This window comes from Sipha flava, unplaced genomic scaffold, assembly GCF_003268045.1.
Source record: "Sipha flava isolate LNK unplaced genomic scaffold, YSA_version1 219_pilon_pilon, whole genome shotgun sequence".
Classification (NCBI taxonomy): Eukaryota; Metazoa; Arthropoda; class Insecta; order Hemiptera; family Aphididae; genus Sipha; species Sipha flava.
In genome coordinates this window covers 215,831-236,339 of record NW_020272848.1, presented here as the reverse complement: position 1 = coordinate 236,339, position 20,509 = coordinate 215,831, and the positions used below count along the sequence as shown (strand labels likewise).

Below are 20,509 nucleotides of genomic sequence, written 5' to 3'. Positions count from 1 at the left end.
ATTTAACCTTGTTATTTTATTTATAGTTTTATTTAATTTAAAATGAATTAAGTTATGTGGTATAAATTACTGTACATTATTGTTTATATTTATCATATAGATTTTTTTTAATAAATTTAAAGAATAATATACTGGCCAATCAAGTTTTGCGTGTTTCCTTTTTTATTTAAATAAGTAATGAAAATTTAATATTCATTTTCATCTTAACAGTGTTATCAATTCATTTTTAAACATTTTAAAACATGTTTTCCCATTGGGGGGAATGTATTGGGACAACCCATTCACTCATTGGTGTTGGTTCAAACAGAAATATTTTATTTTTATTTTTACATCATGATATAATTTAATTGATAAAAATAATGTATGTTTTATATTTCACTTCAAACAAATATCACTATAATACCTATATAACTATACAAGACAAATACAATCATTAATATCCAATCAGTTCATACTTTTGGATTTTTAGGTTAGTTATAAGTACATAATTTTGAATAACTAATTAACAATTTTAAACTGTTGTTGTTTATTAGAAATAAGTGTAATGAAATTATCTTAATTATACATATTGAATGAAAAATTTCTTGATAGATTTTAAACGTGCATAGACACCAGCAAGCAGTCCATATATGCATAAGTAACTAATAAAAGGGTTAAAATATATAACAATTAAGTTTTGTAAGAACCTTTATAAGAAAGATTGAAATATTTTTTGTAATTATGAGTACAACCATACTATAAACAAATAATGTCTATAAAATGCCTAAATTTGCTACAGTACTATGTATGGTAGTAATTTTTTATAACACCAGTTCACTTAAGTGTTAATCTTATAATTGTGTTACATATATTAGCTGATAATGTGAAAAGTGAACAGTGAGCTTAATTGCTCCTCGAGTACATATAATTGTTCATTGTTTATTATTGGTCATATTGATACTTTAGTTTAATTTAATAAATATTGAATCTATTCTATGACTATGGCGGTAAAACATTAAATTACACATAGACAAATCATTACAATCGAGATCATAAATATTTTAGAAAATAATTTACTTAAAAAATAGAATTATGAGAAGAGAACTGTTTATGAGTTACCTTACTGTTCTGTAATAACTATTACACCCACTACTTTCACCATATCATACTGTTAATAATAGCGTTGAGACCGTTGACATTGATTAATCTTTGTATGTCTACAAATGAGATTATTTACTGACAATTGTTGCTATTTTGCCTTTATCAACAGGATAGTGATGGGCGATTTAAATCGATTGTTTGGTTGATTTATCGATTTTAAAATCGATTCTGCCTGAGCGATTTTATTATTGAATATATTTTTTTCTTTCGTCGATTCGTCCGATTTAAAATTTATTTTACTTGGAATATATAATGATAATTTTATTAAATAGGTAGCAAAATAATTAATTAAATAAAGAATATAAAGAGTAATTTAAAAAAAAAAGAAGTATGCATATTATGGAACTTTACTTAGGGTTGCCATACGTCCCGATAAACCAGAATTGTCTCCGGTTTTGGACTTCGTGTCCCGATGTCCCGAAAAACGTTTTCGGGATGTCTATATGCCCTGACTTAGACAACTAGAGCAAAATGTAGGATTGTTTAATTTTTAATTTCGACGATTTTATCTCATAGTACATTTTTAATGGTAATCAATTAACAATGTATAATAAAAGCATAATTTTGTAATTTACACATATAAATATATAATATATTTTATTTTACATAAATATTTTTAAATATTATATTGCCAGCCATTAATGGTACTCTCAATATATTAAAAGTTATATAAAAAATATGTTATTAAATAATGTGTTTGTTTTGTCGTTGTTTCGCTTTATAAATGTATTGTAATCCTAACTATACTACGCATAGGATTTGATTAAAACTTAAGTAGAAATATTTAATGAAAAAAGATATTCAATTAAGACATTGAAAATATGTTGATGAAAAATGTATGTATATTAATTTATATATATATATATATATATATTGGTGCAATTTTTACAGTAAAAGTTGTACTACAAAATATTTAATTAAATTAATTTTGTTCGATAATTATATACTGCACAAAAAAAGACTTGTTATGATCCACTTAACTATTTTTTTACGATTTGGCGCTTATCCTATTTAATATACAATATTTTTTTTTAAGTGAGTATTATTCATTTTCAAATGATTAAACCAAATCTTGCCTATCGAACCAAGACAAACTTTTTATAATTTATAAAGAATTAGAGATGAAATTTATATTCAATTTTATCGAAAAATAACTTGTGATGAATTTAAAAATATGGTTCTGTGTAGACTAAATAAATTAAATAAATTAATGGTTTTATAATATTTTCTCTATTTAAAAATATATATTGAGTGACCGAAACTCCGAACCAAACCCAACTAACACAAAACTAGGTAAACTGCAATATATATATAAGTACCTACTAAATATACCTATATTAAAAATAAAACCAAAAGACCAACCACTATGGCGAACTCACAGCACTTCAGCAAATGTTTAAATTGTATTAAGAAGTGGAACATTTAATTACCACAATAACTTTCAATTACACAAATGCATCAATTGAGTGATTTACGTGAGTTCGCACTTACATTTCTATGTACCCTATGCTAAACATTTGTAAAAAATGTTCACTCACTAGAGATATTAATTTATTGTTCTAAAACGATATCTAGTTGATTATGCCATTTAATATCGGCGTAACTGGATTATTATAATATGTATATATGCAATTATAAAATAATTGATTTTTCAATAAATTCACTTATTGTATTCGATTTTTGAATCAATTCACTTTTGAGAATCCTCCATCTGCAGATCGGAATACACCGCGCGTACAATATTTACGTGTACAACGAATGACGGCACTGCGGTCAGTTGATGTTTTTAACCTTAATGCGCATGCGTCAGATACGTGAACCTGTTTTGTTTGTCGGCATTTCAATTTTAAGCAGGTGAGTCAGTTCACTTGCTTTCGTTCGTTGTGTGGTTAGTGGAGTGCGCTGGGGTTCGCGACGTTATCCGGAAAGAATTTAACATTGTTTATGTCGAAATTAAATACGAATGGTCTTTTCAGTACACAATTGAATGTTTTAAATTAGATTTTTTCGTTATTATGTTACAAGTATAATCATTAAATTAATTAAATCACTGAATATTATCAGCATGTCAGAATTTTTTTTTATTTATGTGAGTAGATACTTTGAGTTATTATTTTTTTTCCTGAGACACCGCAGTGTATTGTAATTAAAATACAGTTATTATAATAATATAATATTAGCTATTTTAGTACTAAAATTATGATTTTTACGGCGTATATGAAAATTATGTATTTTTAGTGATATGTGTATAAATATATTTACACTAAATAGTTCATAGATTATTTTACACTAAAGTTGCAGGTATTTTTAGTAAATCATTGTCTGTGTTTTTGTTGAAATTGATTTTCATAATTTTTATCTCCATTCTATAAGTGTGTACTGCCTATAGATAGATCCTAGGTAATAAAATATATAGTTATTTTTAGGCTATTTGAAGTAGAAACATTTAAGTTATTCATATTCATTTAACAGAGGTAGGTACATCAAAAGTTTATGAAATCAAAATATTTTTAATAGGTATTATATAACTTCATATAAATATATATATATAATTATGATCGAAAATGTTAAAATTGATCCTTGGGTAAATGATATGAAAAGTTACAAAATGTTATACTTTTTAGTTTCAGTTTCAATATTTTTCCACCAAAATAAACTTACAAATATATGTCTATTTATACATCACACAGAGTTTAAAGTTTCATTTCAAGTTAATTTTAGGAGTTTTGATTTATTTTATTTTTTTTGTCAATTTCATAATTTATTCTTTCAATATTGTAAATTAAAACTAAATAACTGATTTATTTAAAATACTGATAAATTAATTGTAACTTAGCAGATATTACACAATTATGTATAAAGATTTGAACTACTGAAATGTATATTTTAATTTTATTTTATTATATTATAATAATTATTATATTAGCTTAAAATTTAGAATTAATCTGGTTTAATGTAATATATTAATTGTTATAGTTCTATAACTATATAGATCTAGAACTAGAACGGATCTAGAACTAAAACTTGGGGAGGGGTCATTTTTTCAAAAGGACAAAAAGATAATATGCAATTAAAAAATAAATAAAGTAAATTTTTAAGTAAAATTGCATCTTTATTATTTATGGTAAATTTTTAAAATTAAATGACAAAGTTTAACTTTCTTTATTTTGTTTTTCCAAATTTTGATATAATTTCATCAACATTTATTGATATATTTTTGAGAATATTGAGCAAAGCAAGACCGGTGAGGCATTTTTTTCCAATGTTTGAATAAAGCCATGTCTTAAAGCGCCTGAGAGTAGAGAAAGATCGCTCTGCTGTAGCTGCACTTACAGGAAGTGTAGTATTTGCAATAGAACATGAATATTTGGGTATAAATCTGTGTCACATTGTTCTATTACCTGAGGTAGGGACTCAGGTAATTTATTACCATTTTCTACTTCACGTTTCCATTTTGTAACACAAAGCTGAAATTCCGACAATACCATGGATATATGAGGACCATGTATAAGTTCATTGTATATTTTAACTGCTTCCCATATGGCTACCAAATCAACTTCTAAGTACTCAGTTTTTGGTAAAAACACACTCAATTGAAATAATGACGCAGTACCTCTGGAGAAAGTCTTTCTTTTAAATCTGTTATTATTGAATTTATGAGAGGAATATACATAGTTTTGCGGAAATGTGCTTTTGTCTAGGAACAATTCTTGGTACTCTTATCTCCACGTCTAACAGCTCGAAAATCTCTTTTGATTCCAAAAATAATTGCTGGAAAACAGAATCACTCTCTGTTCTCTTTTGCTTCAGAACAAAAATAGTGTCTTTCATTTCATCGGTTGCCCTTTTTAAATCAATAAACGAAGTCTAAAGAAAACGACTAAGTGATACAGTTGTACCTAAAATGTAAAATATTTAAATATTTGTAAATTTAATAAAAAAGTCATCACATTATTTATATAAATCTATAAATCATCACTTACCTAAAACATCATTCAAGCATACAGAAGAAATAATGGATTTAGAACTACACAGATCATGTAAGTAACATTGAGCATCACTCGCGGTTTTGTTATCCTCCCAAGTTGTAATTCTGTGTAGGGCATCACACATTTTGACCTAGTTATTGCCCTGAAATTGTAAGTGTCCATCGTGCCTTTCGACCTAACAAGTTTCGCATATTCTTAATACATTTATTCCTTGAAGCTCCTCTTCAAAGACTTTGTGTCGTTTTGCTGAAGCATTAGCAAAAGCTACTACTGTGGTGTAGTTGATGTAGTTATAATGGATATACATAATATTATATAATACCACATTTTTAGTGTGAAATAAATCAAAAAGGCAATTTATGCATATTAATTTTTCAATAAACACAAAATTACGTAGTTTTGATGTTTTGGGGGGTCATGAACCCCATGATTCCCCCCTTGGATCCACGCCTGGTTATAGTACAAAATGTCTAGTCATCAATAAATTACAGTATAAACTATTTATGATATTCCCTTGAAACATGCAGCAAGTGTGTTTTGTTTCAATAATAAAATATCAGATCATAGGCTTATAAATAATTACTGTTTATATTGAAAATGTGTATAGTAATATATAAATTAAATAAATTATAATTCATATATTGAAAATAGTTCAATCTTCTCTAGATTTGATAACTTATTCAGTATAATTAGTATTAATATAAGTAGATTGAATGTTTTTGTTTTAAGTCTCAGTGTTTATTTATTTTTAACATTTGTTGTAAAAAGTTAGTAAATATAATTTAAACAAATATATATATATATCTAATAAACATATAGGTACAAGTTTAATTTCTTAATTTCAACCATATTTCAAACTATTTTCATCTAGACTGAGATCTGCTCCAAATATTTTTTTCTAGAATAATTTTTGTGCTTCTATTTAAAAAACAATTATTTTTTAAATGTTTAATACATTTTAAATTTGAAATATGCTAATAAAAATATTTGAGATTAAGCGTTAAATAATAAGTATCAATAAGTTCTTATTATATATATATCTTCTACTTTTTATTATTATTAACCTTTTTTTAGTAAAATGTATATTTCAAAATTGAAAGTAACACTAATTGAGATATAATTTTTTATTTTATTTATTTCATACTTTTATAGATTGAATAATTCCACTTAATCATATTTTTTAAATATCAAATTAGTTTAATTTTTACAGAAAAATGTAATGCTTTTTAAAATGTTTTTTTGATTTTTGTGGTATATGATTTTATTTTACATGTTAAAAATTATTTAAATGTAGTTTATGGCAATTTTATGAACAAGTTGTTATAACAGGTATGTCTTTTGTAAAAAAAAAATTACAGACGAGCTGACATCGTCAGTATTTTTACATGCCATATTAGAGTAATATGTGGTTAACCTATAATATTTAACTGACAAATCTTAAAAATTATCTGAAACTGCAAACAATGCTATATTGTGTGCATTTTTCTAAAATAAGCTGATTATTATTTTTAAATTAAGATTAAATTATTGCATACATTTGATTTCATCAATTATACATAGATCCGTTATTATGAAATGGGATAACATTGTTTAATTTAAATGTATTTTTCCCAAAATTTTACAATGGATTTTCCTTATTACCATTCCGTTAGACAATAAATAAAACATGAATATCATTATTATCTCTATTGCTATATAAAATTGTAAGGGATTTTCCACAACATCGCTAACCAAGAAAAATACTGAACCAATTTGACTGAAATTTTTACTGTTATACCTGACAGTCTGCTGAAGGTTTTAGTACCACTTTTGTTAATAAAATTATTAAATTTATTTGAAAAATTCAAGAACAGACCTTTTTTATGTTCCCATTTAGTGACAATACTATTTATATTTTTCACATTTTTTTTCACATAGTTGTACCAAATACTTTTTTGTATGTCACCACACCACCCGATTTTTAATATTTTTGTCGGATGGGTTGGAGAGTGGAGATTGTATTTTTATGTTCCCATTTTGTGATACTTACAACTATTGACTGTTGATTTTACCGTCGTCAAGGTTGCTAAGTTTGATAAAAGATACTACTTCTGAAGGTTTATTGGGCATACTAACGGAGTTAAATTTGGGGAAGTTGCCAATTCATCATCATGCCGAGAGCGCCAAGAGCTACTTGAATATATAACAGAAGGCAGCAAGAGAACACACCTAAACATTCTCAAAGACTTGCACAGCAGGAACGTAACGCTTTGAGTCTGAAATCAGCGTTTAATTACCGATCAAAGATTGATTCTTCAAATATTCCAACGATTCAAATAGGACCAATGACTACAATACCTATGCCTAAAGTGTTGTGCAAAAAAATGGAAAGATGAAATCTATGAACTTTGATGCGCTGACGGTAGAGTTTTTTTTACACCGATTTGATGATCCTCCAGACCAAATTAAAAGTTTAGTTGATAATTTTCACCCTCTATCAAAACATTTTTTTGATAATTCTAGGCTATATAATACTCAGTTTCAAACGAAATCGTTTGGAACAAACGAAATAGCTTAAGGAAACTTCATGTTCACTTTTAAAATTCAGGGTAAAGTACATCATTTGATAGGTAGTTAATTACCCGAAATTGGAAATAATGCTACATTTTTACAAATATGTTTTATGCCAGAGTCGGATCAAATATCTACTCGAACAAGTATAATTCTAAATTAAAAAAGAGGTCCCATTGAATCTTTGAATGAAATGCCGCTAGAAATATTTCAATACGTTTTCATTATCCGTTTTTTATATTTACTTGCCGATCACATTAAACGATAAAATTTGAATAAAAATTCTACATCTAAATACATATTAACTTATAGTGAACAAACTGAATTATTTTTTATTTGTACTGTTAATGGTTATTATTTTGACATGTTATTATTTGTATATTATAGAGAATTTTTTAACATACACGTTTAATAGTGTTGTTATAGTTACACAACTGATTTTATGACTATGTTAATGATGTGCCTAAAGGTATTAAGTATTTCTATGCTATATAATCAGTGATTTTTTTTTAATTACAAAGTGATTCATACTATCAAAAAATGTTTTTCCATCCTTATATGTTGTGTGGGAACGGCTATTGTGTTATATTATTAAAATATTGGGTCCATTGTTGTGTGCCTAGCAGCCACAATAAGCATTAAAACATCAGACAGCTGTGGTTAATCATGATTCACAGGCCTGTCTCGTATATCTCCCATCATATCTTTGCTTGTTCATCCTGTGTACGTGTATGTATGTATAAAATGTGAAAAGAAAAAAAAATTGACACTTTTCACAGTACTTATTTGATAATTTCTACATTATTAGTGTTAGACGAAGTTAATTTATTTGATAGATTTATAGATATTTACCTATATGCTTTTTAATTTAATTTGACATAAATGTGGTTTACAATATCGATAATACGTAATTATTGTCTGTAATTACTACATATTAACATTAAATTATCAGATGAGATACTAGTAGCGATATTACACGGTATTTAATATACTATTTTTGTTTAATTTATCTAATATAAAATAAAAATTAATATGTATTTTCTAAATTTCGTATTATGTATAACGTATAGTTAAAACTGAGCTATATGAACGATATTGTAAGTAACACCAAAATATTGAATGTTTTATGTGGGCGAACACATGTATATGTATACAGTTCCTCAGATATAATGCATAGTGAACCCATTTATTTATTGTTCTTTGTATAATCATGCATTTTTGGTATTAAACGTAAAGAGTATAATACGAAAATAAATCTTTATTGAAATAATATTTGTGTAGTTAAAAAGAACATGTTGGATGACAGGTAAGCGGCACAAAAGGCCTAAACATTCCAGTAGCGTTCATTGTTGATCCAAAATTATTTACACGACACAAAGAATGAAGTGAAGGAAGTAAAGAAGACGAAATGTATCTAAACTTCGACATTGTGTCCTTACGCGTTTTAAGCTACATAAATACCGACGTTTCTAGAATATTTTTCTTTTGACCCACAAAAATGTAATAATGCTTTTGAAAAATAAAAATAAAAATGGCGTATAATAATGTTATACTCAATGAACCAGCTGTGTTGTACCCTTATGTGTGTAAATTACATGATGATTGTGTCTGGTTTGTCAGTTATTATACTTGTTTCTCACAACCCACTAGCCCAGAACCCTTGGGTAATACGCCCACTACCTTTAATAACACCGTATAATCTGCTTTCGGTGCAAAATGTTACACTTGTTTTATCAGCTAATCATTTTTTTCTCCCTTGTTCGTACAACGATGAAACGCAACCGAATTTTCTTCGTAAGGACACAATTCTTTGTTTGAGGTTCAAAGAAACCAAATCTATTCAATTCGAGATTATCAAACGGTTTGTTAGAAGATAAATAAACCAACCTAAACGATAAGTTATTATTTTTTTTTTAAATATCACTACTCTGTGTGTTAGATTCATCCTATTAAACGACTGTCTTGTTCAAGTCCATACAATTGTTGTTTATAAAATTATTACTATATGTACACATAGAAGCATTCAGTCTTTGTTAAAAAGTGCTGGTCATTTATTTTGGAATCCCATTTAAGATATTGTGGATAAATAAAAACTCAACATAGTTAAAAATATTCTTGGGTCTGACCTGTTCTCATTCCGATTAAATATTTACTAACCAAAAACTCGTTTTAAGTTCCATCAATGAACGGCAAAAAAAAACATTCTCATGCCAAGAAAAATTAAACGGAGAAATAGTGATGGGTGATATCAATCGTAGCGAGTTGGATATCTAGAACGAGATGTACAAAATATATCCTAGTCAGTAGGTACTTAGTAATTTAACCGAAACATTAAGAAACACCTTAACGCGTGTAATAATCTATAAAACATCTAAAATAAATCACCTTCCACCTGTAATTGTAACCCTTCAGACTTGATTGATCGTTGTTTTTTACTTTAGGATTTGATTTCCATTGCTCCTCTTCACTGCATTTAAAGTGTATGAATTACTGGTTGGACCTAAGTATAAAAAAAAAAAAAAAAAACTAGGCATACTCTACGATTATATAACCGGTTCAAAAAAATTTTACACAAGTTTTGAATTTGTACAACAAATGACAGATAATTCCCATTGACATCATACGAAGAAAGTAGTAAAACATTTTTCGTAAACTGTTGTAAGAAGGACTGATTTTCTGTAATATACCAATTGGGGATTTTTTTTTTTTAATAATTGAATTGGAATCCTTTTTTGCTTTACTCATTATTATTTCTTCATTGCAAGTTGTAACTGAAATATTATTACCTTGTGACTAAAATTATGTAATATTAGTAATTATGATCGGCTTGATTTATCAATGGCTACCAATTACTTAGTGTTGTATGGTTGTATTTTTTGTGCTTTATGTATATTATAAAAAAAATGGTTTTAAATTATTAAATTTTGCTGTAATGTGCGAACAAAGGCAAATTAAAAAAAAAATGTATTAAATCTTTTGTATTTTTTTTTCACATAAATCGTGTTATATAAAACTTTAATGTAACTTAATGATAAAAATAAAAAATATAATTTTCAATTAATTTAAAAATAAAATACTAGTTATTTTTATATAGTATTACCCATTAATAATTTCAAAGGTTTCTATTTATATTATTAATTTATTTTAGGATTATTGTATTTTATTTTTTTATTTATTTTGTGTTGCACTCTAAAAGAATTTATATTTGCATTTATTTATTTTTATTATTATATCGTATTGCTATTTTTGTTCTGACTATGAAAAATACTTCTTTAAACAATGCAGGCTTTAAAGAAATAATAAATATAATAAACAAACCTACTAGCAGTATCTACAACAGTAGTAGTAGCAGCAGGTCCGGGTTGGGGAAGATTCAGCATTCCAGGTCGGTTGTTGTATCTTGTGGATGGTTTTGTTACACACCAGTTCAGGTGCGTTCATCCAAAGACAAAAAATACACGCTGCATTCTCTTATTGGATCTTTAGAACTAATATATTAATCTTGTATAGGTTTTATTTTTATTTTATTCGTTTGGTCGGATATTTAAAATATAAAAAATGGTTTTAGAATTATATTTTAGCTATTATAACCTGATGTCTTATCGTTTTGTATAACATTAAGAATTGACTATATTATTGATGTTTGCGGTATTGTTTCCTAGTAGTAACGCACCTTAAAACTGCATTGAATTGTATATTGTGAGTGTGTCAGTCTTTAGTGTATTAAGTGTGCATATATCTATCTTCTTATGTGTTCAACATACACAATCATAAAATTATTTTCTATTAATATGTTAAAAATATGCATTACTATTATTTATGATTAGATAGTACCTATATATAGTATAGTTTGATTAAAAACAGACGTAGGTGAAATAAAGAATTTGTTATCCAAAATGCAATTTATTTTTTAATGATTTTCTTATATATATAAGTATAATCATATCATACAGACACTATAATATACAAACCAACACGTCATTTTACCTCCGCTTCATCTCGTATGTCCTTGTTGCCACTCTGTGTACATTTTACTTACCAGACACATAAATTTCGCCTTAGAATATTATTTCGACTTAACTTATTTATTTACATGTTTTTATCAGTTACATAAACTGTGTTTATACTAAATGTACACAAAGTTTTGGATATTTTTATATTGAAATATTTTGTGTATACAGATTGGAAGATGTTGATATTGCATTAAATTATTGTTCGTGGATTCAGTTAATAATCACAAAAAAACAAAATCCTTACGTTGTCATTTTTATAAAGTGCCGATATTAAATTTTATAAGATGCATATAGCTGTTAATTATTGAAAATTTCAACTCCGCTTTGGTTTATTATTATGAGTAATTACCATAGTAAATTCACAATTTATAAAATATGCATTTGCTATATATTTTAAAACAAAAATAGCATAATATATATATATTAATAACTAACAATAAACTATTTATATTTTGAGGTTACAAATTATTTTTAAAAATTATTAAAATATGAAAATATTATTATATTTTTTAGTTTTTATTATAATTATTTAAGTTTATAATAGCGGTTCTCAAACTATGCTAGGGCTCCGCGAGAGAAATTTAGGGACTCCTAAATAATCTGGGCACATTTAAATTAATTCAATTTAAATATTATATTTCTTAAGTATCGAGAAAAAATACAGGTATAATTACTTGAAATGCACAATGAATTGTACGTTTTAGTAACTTAAGTTACAACTCAGACTTCTGATAAAATTTGGTTATTTTGACGTTATTACTTGGCTGGTATTTTCACGAAATTTAATTAAGTAAATTTATCAATACAACATAAAATGATAACAGTTTTCACATCAAATGACAAAATCCGAGCTTCTAAAAAAAAAAAAAAAAAAAATTGGAATGTACGTTTTTCTCAATATGAAATGTTGATAATAATTTTTTTTTTAAATATAAATAATTAATTTTCGGGGCTCTTTAACTTTTTTTAGGAACATAAAGGCTCCGCGAACAAAAAAGTTTGAAAACCACTGGTTTATAGTACATTTTTTTACGGTATGTAAATTGGTGAAATTGGCGTAATTTATTAAATATATGGCTATATATATATATATATAAATAATCATGGGCCAATCTGAATGTTTATTGTAAAAAAACTAATTTTTCAACTTGAACATTGGTATAATATAAAAGTATAATTTTTTATAAACATTAAAATATTTGAATATATTTCACTTCCACAATTCATTATTTTCTAACTTTGTACAATATAATAATGTCACACCCTATTCGCTTATCTTGTTATCTAAATGTTTTTTTTCAAATTAATAAAATAATTAAAATATTTTTAGATAATTTTTATTTTCTATAATACCACTGTTTGAATTGGCCACGGCATCATAATGTTTATCGTGTTCGGAAATAATATTCAATTGCCTTATAGTTTTAAATCTATTGAAAAAATTATTATTTATCTACTTTATTATTGCAGAAAAAATGTCATTAGAATCGAAACAAAATCTGAACATTATTTTACTGTTTCCATATGACTACAAGCTATTATAGTTCCTTCAAATATATTTCTATTTCACTAAACCTTACCTTTTACTTTTCTCATTAGTTAACTTAATTTTTGCAATTTTTATTTTATTCATCATTGATATAGGTATTAATATTTGTTTAGTGTACGTTTTTAAAAATACGATTTAATAATTATTAAATGTATGTTACGTTATCTTGTTACGTAAAAAATAATATTTATATTTAAGTATATATTACATTTATTAAATATATAGCTAAACGTTTAAAATTACTGATATAGGCAAGCCAATATACTATATTTGTTTTGGTGTATTTAAAACGATGCATCCCTAGATTTATTCATATCAAATTGAAAATAAAGGATACGTATAATCTTGATTGTATATTATATATGCATACACCACCCCTACATAAAACCCCTACTTCTTTTATGTTGCCGTGATAAAAATCCATTGTTAGAATTGTTAGAAATCTGACACCTATTGAAGCCCTTATTTCCCTCAGGTTTCAATAACAAGAGCATATAGGGGCCTATTTTACACACTTGGTCAAAATAATAATAATATATTCTATTGACAAATGTTGGTAGTTGTTACTGAAAAATATATTTTATTTTAATTTAAGCGTTTTATACAAAATAATAGTTTCTTTTTTGTAATGACATTAAGATCCAATTAATTACATATAACGTATATTGAGTTTTAATATTATCTAATTGATCTAATTAATATGCTACTATAAGAAATCTTTTCATAACTAAAAATTATTTATGTTTCGTGATGTACACTTTTAATACACATATTCCCTATCGTAAAAAATGGAGTTTTGTCTCATTAGTCGTATGCAGTGGTATGCAAAACACGTTTTGGTATACTAGACATAATAAATTGCTGCTTAATGTGATTTAAATAAACCGCCAAATAAAACCACCAAAATGAAGAACGCGACATTCCTATTTCTGACCTTGATAAATGCAGGTGCTTGTTATAATAATAAATATATGATCAAATATTAATATACTGAATTTGATACGAAAATATACACATTAATTTAGCACTGCTGTAATTCATTTAAAAAATTACTAATTCTTGAGTATTTATGTTAATGTCTAAATTAATAACACACATTATGTGTTAAACGAATTAACATGAAAATGCAATTATCAACTATTACAAAAATGAAATTATCTACTATTACAATATACATGTACAAAATTTACTATTTTACCGTTTATATCTTCTTCACCTTCCCCGGATAAATAAAAGTGTAATAAAACTGGTTTTAATGTTATTCAAGAAACCTTTATATTTTTGGACACTAAAAACCTGAAATTTATTACCTGAAATATTTAGATTTTTTTTACTTGTGTTATTATTTAAAAAAATGTAGTTTTTAATGATGAGTTAATTTAAGAAGTAGCTGTTTTATGAATAACTTACTGTTGATACAATAATAATAAAACGTTTATAAAAAATCAAACCCATCTCCATCAATGGTTATTTTATTTTGTTTCAGGAACAACAATGAAGTAGAATAAGTCTACCTAATCAATTAAATCGATCAATACCTAATCAAAATGAACTATCAACATATTTTAATCCCAATTTTAATGATTTTAGTATTTTTAAGAAATACATCAGGTAAGATTTTGATCTAATTCTAATTTTAGTATTTTTAGAAAATATTTATTTTTGCTTATTAAATGTATTTGTTATAACTTATATTATAATTACGATTTACGTATTGAAAATATAAAACTAATAAATAATTAACATAGTATTACTATATAAATTATTATTGTTCTAGCAATTGGAATATTTTTTACTCGATCACCTGAATCATTGGTCGCACCACTTCATGACGAAGTTGTGTTTGATTGTACTCTTAATATTGACGTAGACTACATCAAATGGCGTCATAATTCTTCGGATTTTTCATATCCTGCTCAATCTCATACTAATACTAATAGTAGATTGGTTGTTAAAGTGGAGAGTATTGCAGAAACTGGTGATTATCAATGTGTGGCTATTATTGGAGCTTCTTCCTTAGCGTCAACTGCGGCAACACTGAGTTTGGCTACATTAAAAGAATTTGATAATCGTTCATTATCGTCTAATGAAAATACGTTTCAAATAACTACTGGGAATACAGTTACTTTGAACTGTGGAAAGCCCATACAGAGTGATCCACCTGCATTAATTCAGTATTATAAAAATGGTCAACCATTACCCAGGACTACTCCAGTATCTTCAGCTGGATCAGTATTATTGAAAAATATCCAACCTGAACATAGTGGCCATTATACTTGTTCAGCGACCAATAATATTGTATCTCGAGTAGTAGATTCGCCCATGTCCATAAATTTAAATGTGCATTCAAATCACGTTGCATTATCACCAAGGTTTTTAAACAAACCTCAAACATTATACATTGCTCAAAAAAGTAAATATATATACATATATTTATATTATGTTTAAATTTCGTTTTCAATAATTGTTCAATTATTTAAAAATATTAGCTATTTGTCTTCATTGTCATAAGTAATTTATATTAATATACTATGATCTACTTCATGTAATGATCCTAACATTATATGTACTTTAGATTCAAATGTAAGCATCGAATGTGCACCATATGGTGAACCGGTGCCTACTGTTCAGTGGTTTGGAATTCACAAAAATAAACTTATGAATAGTAACAAAACTAACATAGAACCGGGGTTATTAACTATTCGTAATTTAAGTATTGAAGATTCTGGTGTATACGAGTGTAACATTGAAAACATTTATGGAAAAATAAATTATCTTATTACTCTCCAAGTTCAAGGTAGATATTATTTAATAACGACATTCATTGATATTTTAATGTGAATATAAACTTATTTCTATTTAAAGAATTACCTTATGTGAAAAATGGTCCTAGTGAATTTGTAATCATAAATGAAGGGAGTTCAGAAACATTAAAATGTGAAGCTATGGGAACACCAAATCCAAAAATTATCTGGTATCTTAATGGTAAACCAGTTAATGATTCAAATATATTTGTTAAAGGTTAGTCAAAAATATAAAAATATATTATTATATTTTAGAAATGTAAACTTATTTTATTTTATTTTTTTAGGAGGTATTTTGACTTTAAATAATACTCAAAAATATCATGCTGGATTTATTCAATGTTTTGCGTGTAATGTTTTGGGATGCTCATATTGGGCTGCTATGATTCAAGTCAATCCAAAACAAATAACACAACTGTCTTCTCAACAATACAATTACGAAGGTGTGTGTTCGATACTATGATAGTTTTATTTTTAAATATAACTATTGCATTTTGTTAATTTTTTTTTTATCAATACACTAGACATGTAATTAAAAGAAAAGCTTGCTTTATAATACATTAATATTAATATAAATAAGTAGTAAAATACTTATAGTTCTATAAAATTGTTTATTGAGCATTTTCAATTCCATAAATATGTTCTTAAGTTTTAAACTAATATTATTATTATTATTATTTTTTACTATATATATGAAATCAAATTTTTTGTAATATTAATAAATTATTTTGTTTTCTATACAAAATCAACACTTTGATGTTAGTTATGATAGAAATAAAAAATATTTTTGTATTCAAGTAAATATCATTGCTAAAAGAATTAAACTAAAAATGGGATGTGGGTGTATTGTTCTAATGAATGCAGAAACTAATACCACATTTTTTCAGATTCTACAACAAGATCATCTCCTCAGCGAGAGAGAAAAGATAGAAATCATAAAGGAAAAGGTCATAAGAAAGACAAAAAAAAGAAAGGAAATGGTTAGTAAATTAAAAAAAAATAGTATTATAAATAAGATTTGTAAAGTGGTATATTGTAAATTAAAAATTTCTTATAGAGATGATTCCACCTTCGCAACCAAATGTTACTCGTTTAACAGAAAACTCAGTAATGGTAGTATGGAGTGTTCCACCAAATGATGGACTGCAAATTCGATTTTTTAAATTGCAATACAAAGAAGTTAAAGATAATTGGTGGAATACAAGTAGTGATGATATACAAATGCATATTCGATGTTATCAAGTGGATAAGTTATTGCCTGATCGTGAATATGTGTAAGTGTTTAAAATGTTATAGTTTTATTAGTTAAGTATTTAGAAATATAAATAAATAGCTATTAAATTATATGGATGCGACTTCAACACGTTTTATCTTTATTTTCTTGGTAATAATCGTCACCAGATGTACGTATCATTTTTTATCCTTTCGCGAAAAATCAAGTTTTAGTTTGTTCTATGTTACTGGTTTTTTTTTTTTTTTTTAATATTTTGAAATATATAAATATTCATACACTTGTAAAGTATCATAATCTAAATCCAAAAGATAGGTTTTACATTTGTTACAATATAGATTAGATATTCAGAACTGGTAAACATTATCTTTCTTGACACTGCCCCTGGTTTTAGTAATTAGTCATATTTTATTTAGATTTAAAGTAGCAGCAGTGTATTCAAATAATGATAATAAATCTGGTCCAACTTCAAAACACTTCTTTTTGAACAAGGGACCACCCAATAGAACTTTAATTCCTCCAACATTAATGTCAGCCAAAGCCGTCAATTCTACTTCTATATTATTAGAATGGGAAGTATGTACTATAATTTTAATATAGTATAAATATCAGTTTAAAAATGTTTACTTATTATATGGTGTATTTTTTAGTACTTGAATTCTGTACTAGCACCAGTTCATGGATTTTATGTCTATTATCGGGCTACTAGTACTGCTGGTGATTACACCAAAGCAATAGTTGAAGGTCAAAATGCTCGTACATTTGTTGTTACACATTTACTTCCAGATACTTCTTATGATTTAAAACTTCAAAGCTTCACCATCAATGAAGCTTCTAATTTTAGCGCCATACTTATACATAAGACCTTTGGTATGTATCTTAATTACTTGTATGTAGAGAATTTAAATACAAGAAACTAATTTAGTAGATTATTTTTTATCAATTTAATGTTTATTGTTTAAATCACATTTTCAGGAGAACCTAAAACTAGCACAGACACTCCAAAATGGACGGATAATTCAGTAGATAGTACAAGTAATAACAATGCATATTCAACTATTGGTGGTGTAAGATCACTTTATGTTTTGCTTGGCGCAATTGTTGCTATAATAGGAGCTATTATTTTACTTATATTTGTAACAGTTTGTATGTACAGTAAACGATCATCAGCACACTCAAATTCTGCTGGTAATTATTGTTGTTTTTTTATGTTACTTCTTAGTAAGAGTTAAAGCAGGGCTTAAAACAATTAAAAACCATACATTTTAAGAACCCTAAACCAGTTTTCTTTATTATCCGAAGTTTGAAAAGTGGGTATCAGTAACCGATTAACAAAAGTTTATAAAGATGTATACTAAAACCCAATTATCAAAATTTTTTAAAAACATTAATTTAGCGATACCCAGTAACCATAATAATCCGGAAAAAGTTTTTTTTGTTCCAATTACCAATAATTTATTTTTATTTTAATTTATACTTAATTAGAAAAATATTCATTGGTAATATTGAAGTTATGAATTTATGGTATAATTATATATATATAAACAGTATTAAGTACGTATACGCCGTAAGGTATATACAGTGGTCGCCGCTTATTGAACTTGCTTTGGGACCTGACCATTTGAGTCCATTAACTGAATAAGTGAATAAGACGAATTACCTATATTATTCTAGTATAAGGTAATCAGTAATTAGTAAATGACACTTCTTGGAACAAGAAAACTGGTAACCGGTTTTTAATAAAATGTCGGCTACTACTGGAGCTAATTACTTTTTATTTTAAAAACGGTTTTAAGCCCTGAGTTAAAGGTTATAATTAAATTATGTTGAATTAATAGAGCTCAATAAGAATTCTGAAGCTGTATCAGGACTAGAACCATTGTCAATGAATGGGTTTGCTCTAAAAAATGGTAAAATGGTAAATGGATGCACATTGCCAATAGGTTCTGATAGTACGCATGGACATACTCATGCACCAAACGGTTATGTAATACATCCAATTAATATTACTAATAATCCACTTGCTCCTGATGCCAAAGTAAGTTTTCAATTATAAGTTGATATAACTGATTAAAAATTATTAAATATGTATATTTTATAGAATACTATTGAGATATCTTACTTAACCAATCATAATAACAATTGTTCAGAAAATGAAATGAATTCATTACCTAGACGAACTCTGCCAATACCCACTGATACTCCAAGGACATGGCATTCAAAAGATGCTAAAGATGAAAACTATGTGTGACGTAAATTGATGAAAACAATTTGGAATTTATTGATATTTAATGTACCACAGATTTGATCTGTCAGACTGAAGGCACTAATTTTATAAACAATTATTAATTTGTTTTATAAATTATTTTGGCTTAAAGAAAAAAATGGAATTATACAAGACTGAACTCAAAGTCCTGCCAATAAATTGCTCACCATTAAGATATTTTTCTAATTTTAACAACTCGATATTATTTATGAATCAAATTATTTAATGTATACTTTCATGTATAGACAACCCATTAATTTTTTTATGTTATACTTGTGTACTATTATCAGTATTTTTTGTCTATTGCTCTAATTTGTTTGTTAACTATTTTATTTTTATAGTTGGTTTTTAATATTCAGGGTGCTAATGTGATTTAGTGTAAGAGTTTGTGTTTAAATTATTCAAAGTTTAAGTTTAAGTACTCTCTATCAATGTTTGTGTGTTTAACTGATTATAAATTTATTTTTCATTTACATTAACAGTATTAAAAAAAAACATAAAATTGTAAATTTTTCTTTGAAGATCAGCAAACGTGTTGAACATGCATCATGCATTGTTAAATTTATTATAAGACTTATTGAACTAATTATTTTGTGTCATCTAGTCTAGATCATTACCACTTCTAATTATTTGATTGTATTATTAAATAATTTATCATTTTAATTTTAATTTATTATTTAAACATTCAATGATTATTTGACTCGGCACAAAATATATAATATCTTAATCAATTACACCATACAAGACACTAAATCCCTTAATTGCTCCTTAGAAATGTTCTAAATATGTCACTGTTCTATGTTATACTATTTATTTAGTTCATATGTATATATGTTGTATTGTAATATTAACAGTAACTACTATTTTCTACTTTTTTATATTTTTATTTCTTGTATGTTAACTGCATTATAAATGTATAAATAATGTATAGATAATTTAACAATAGTGTTAAAGTCAAAGTGCAATA

General features: G+C 26.1%; 1 protein-coding gene across 1 annotated transcript; it reads left to right on the top strand.

The window, feature by feature from the left end:
• Nucleotides 1-3,191: 3,191 nt before the first annotated feature.
• Nucleotides 3,192-19,870, top strand: LOC112683097 (interference hedgehog-like). Its single transcript, XM_025553959.1, has 13 exons — nt 3,192-3,229; nt 14,728-14,852; nt 15,019-15,654; nt 15,817-16,038; nt 16,107-16,262; nt 16,333-16,488; nt 16,933-17,025; nt 17,103-17,319; nt 17,693-17,852; nt 17,927-18,146; nt 18,252-18,464; nt 19,115-19,314; nt 19,378-19,870. Exons 2-13 carry the CDS (start codon nt 14,789-14,791, stop codon nt 19,525-19,527), a joined length of 2,487 nt encoding a protein of 828 aa, XP_025409744.1. The 5' UTR covers nt 3,192-3,229; nt 14,728-14,788; the 3' UTR covers nt 19,528-19,870.
• Nucleotides 19,871-20,509: the final 639 nt, after the last annotated feature.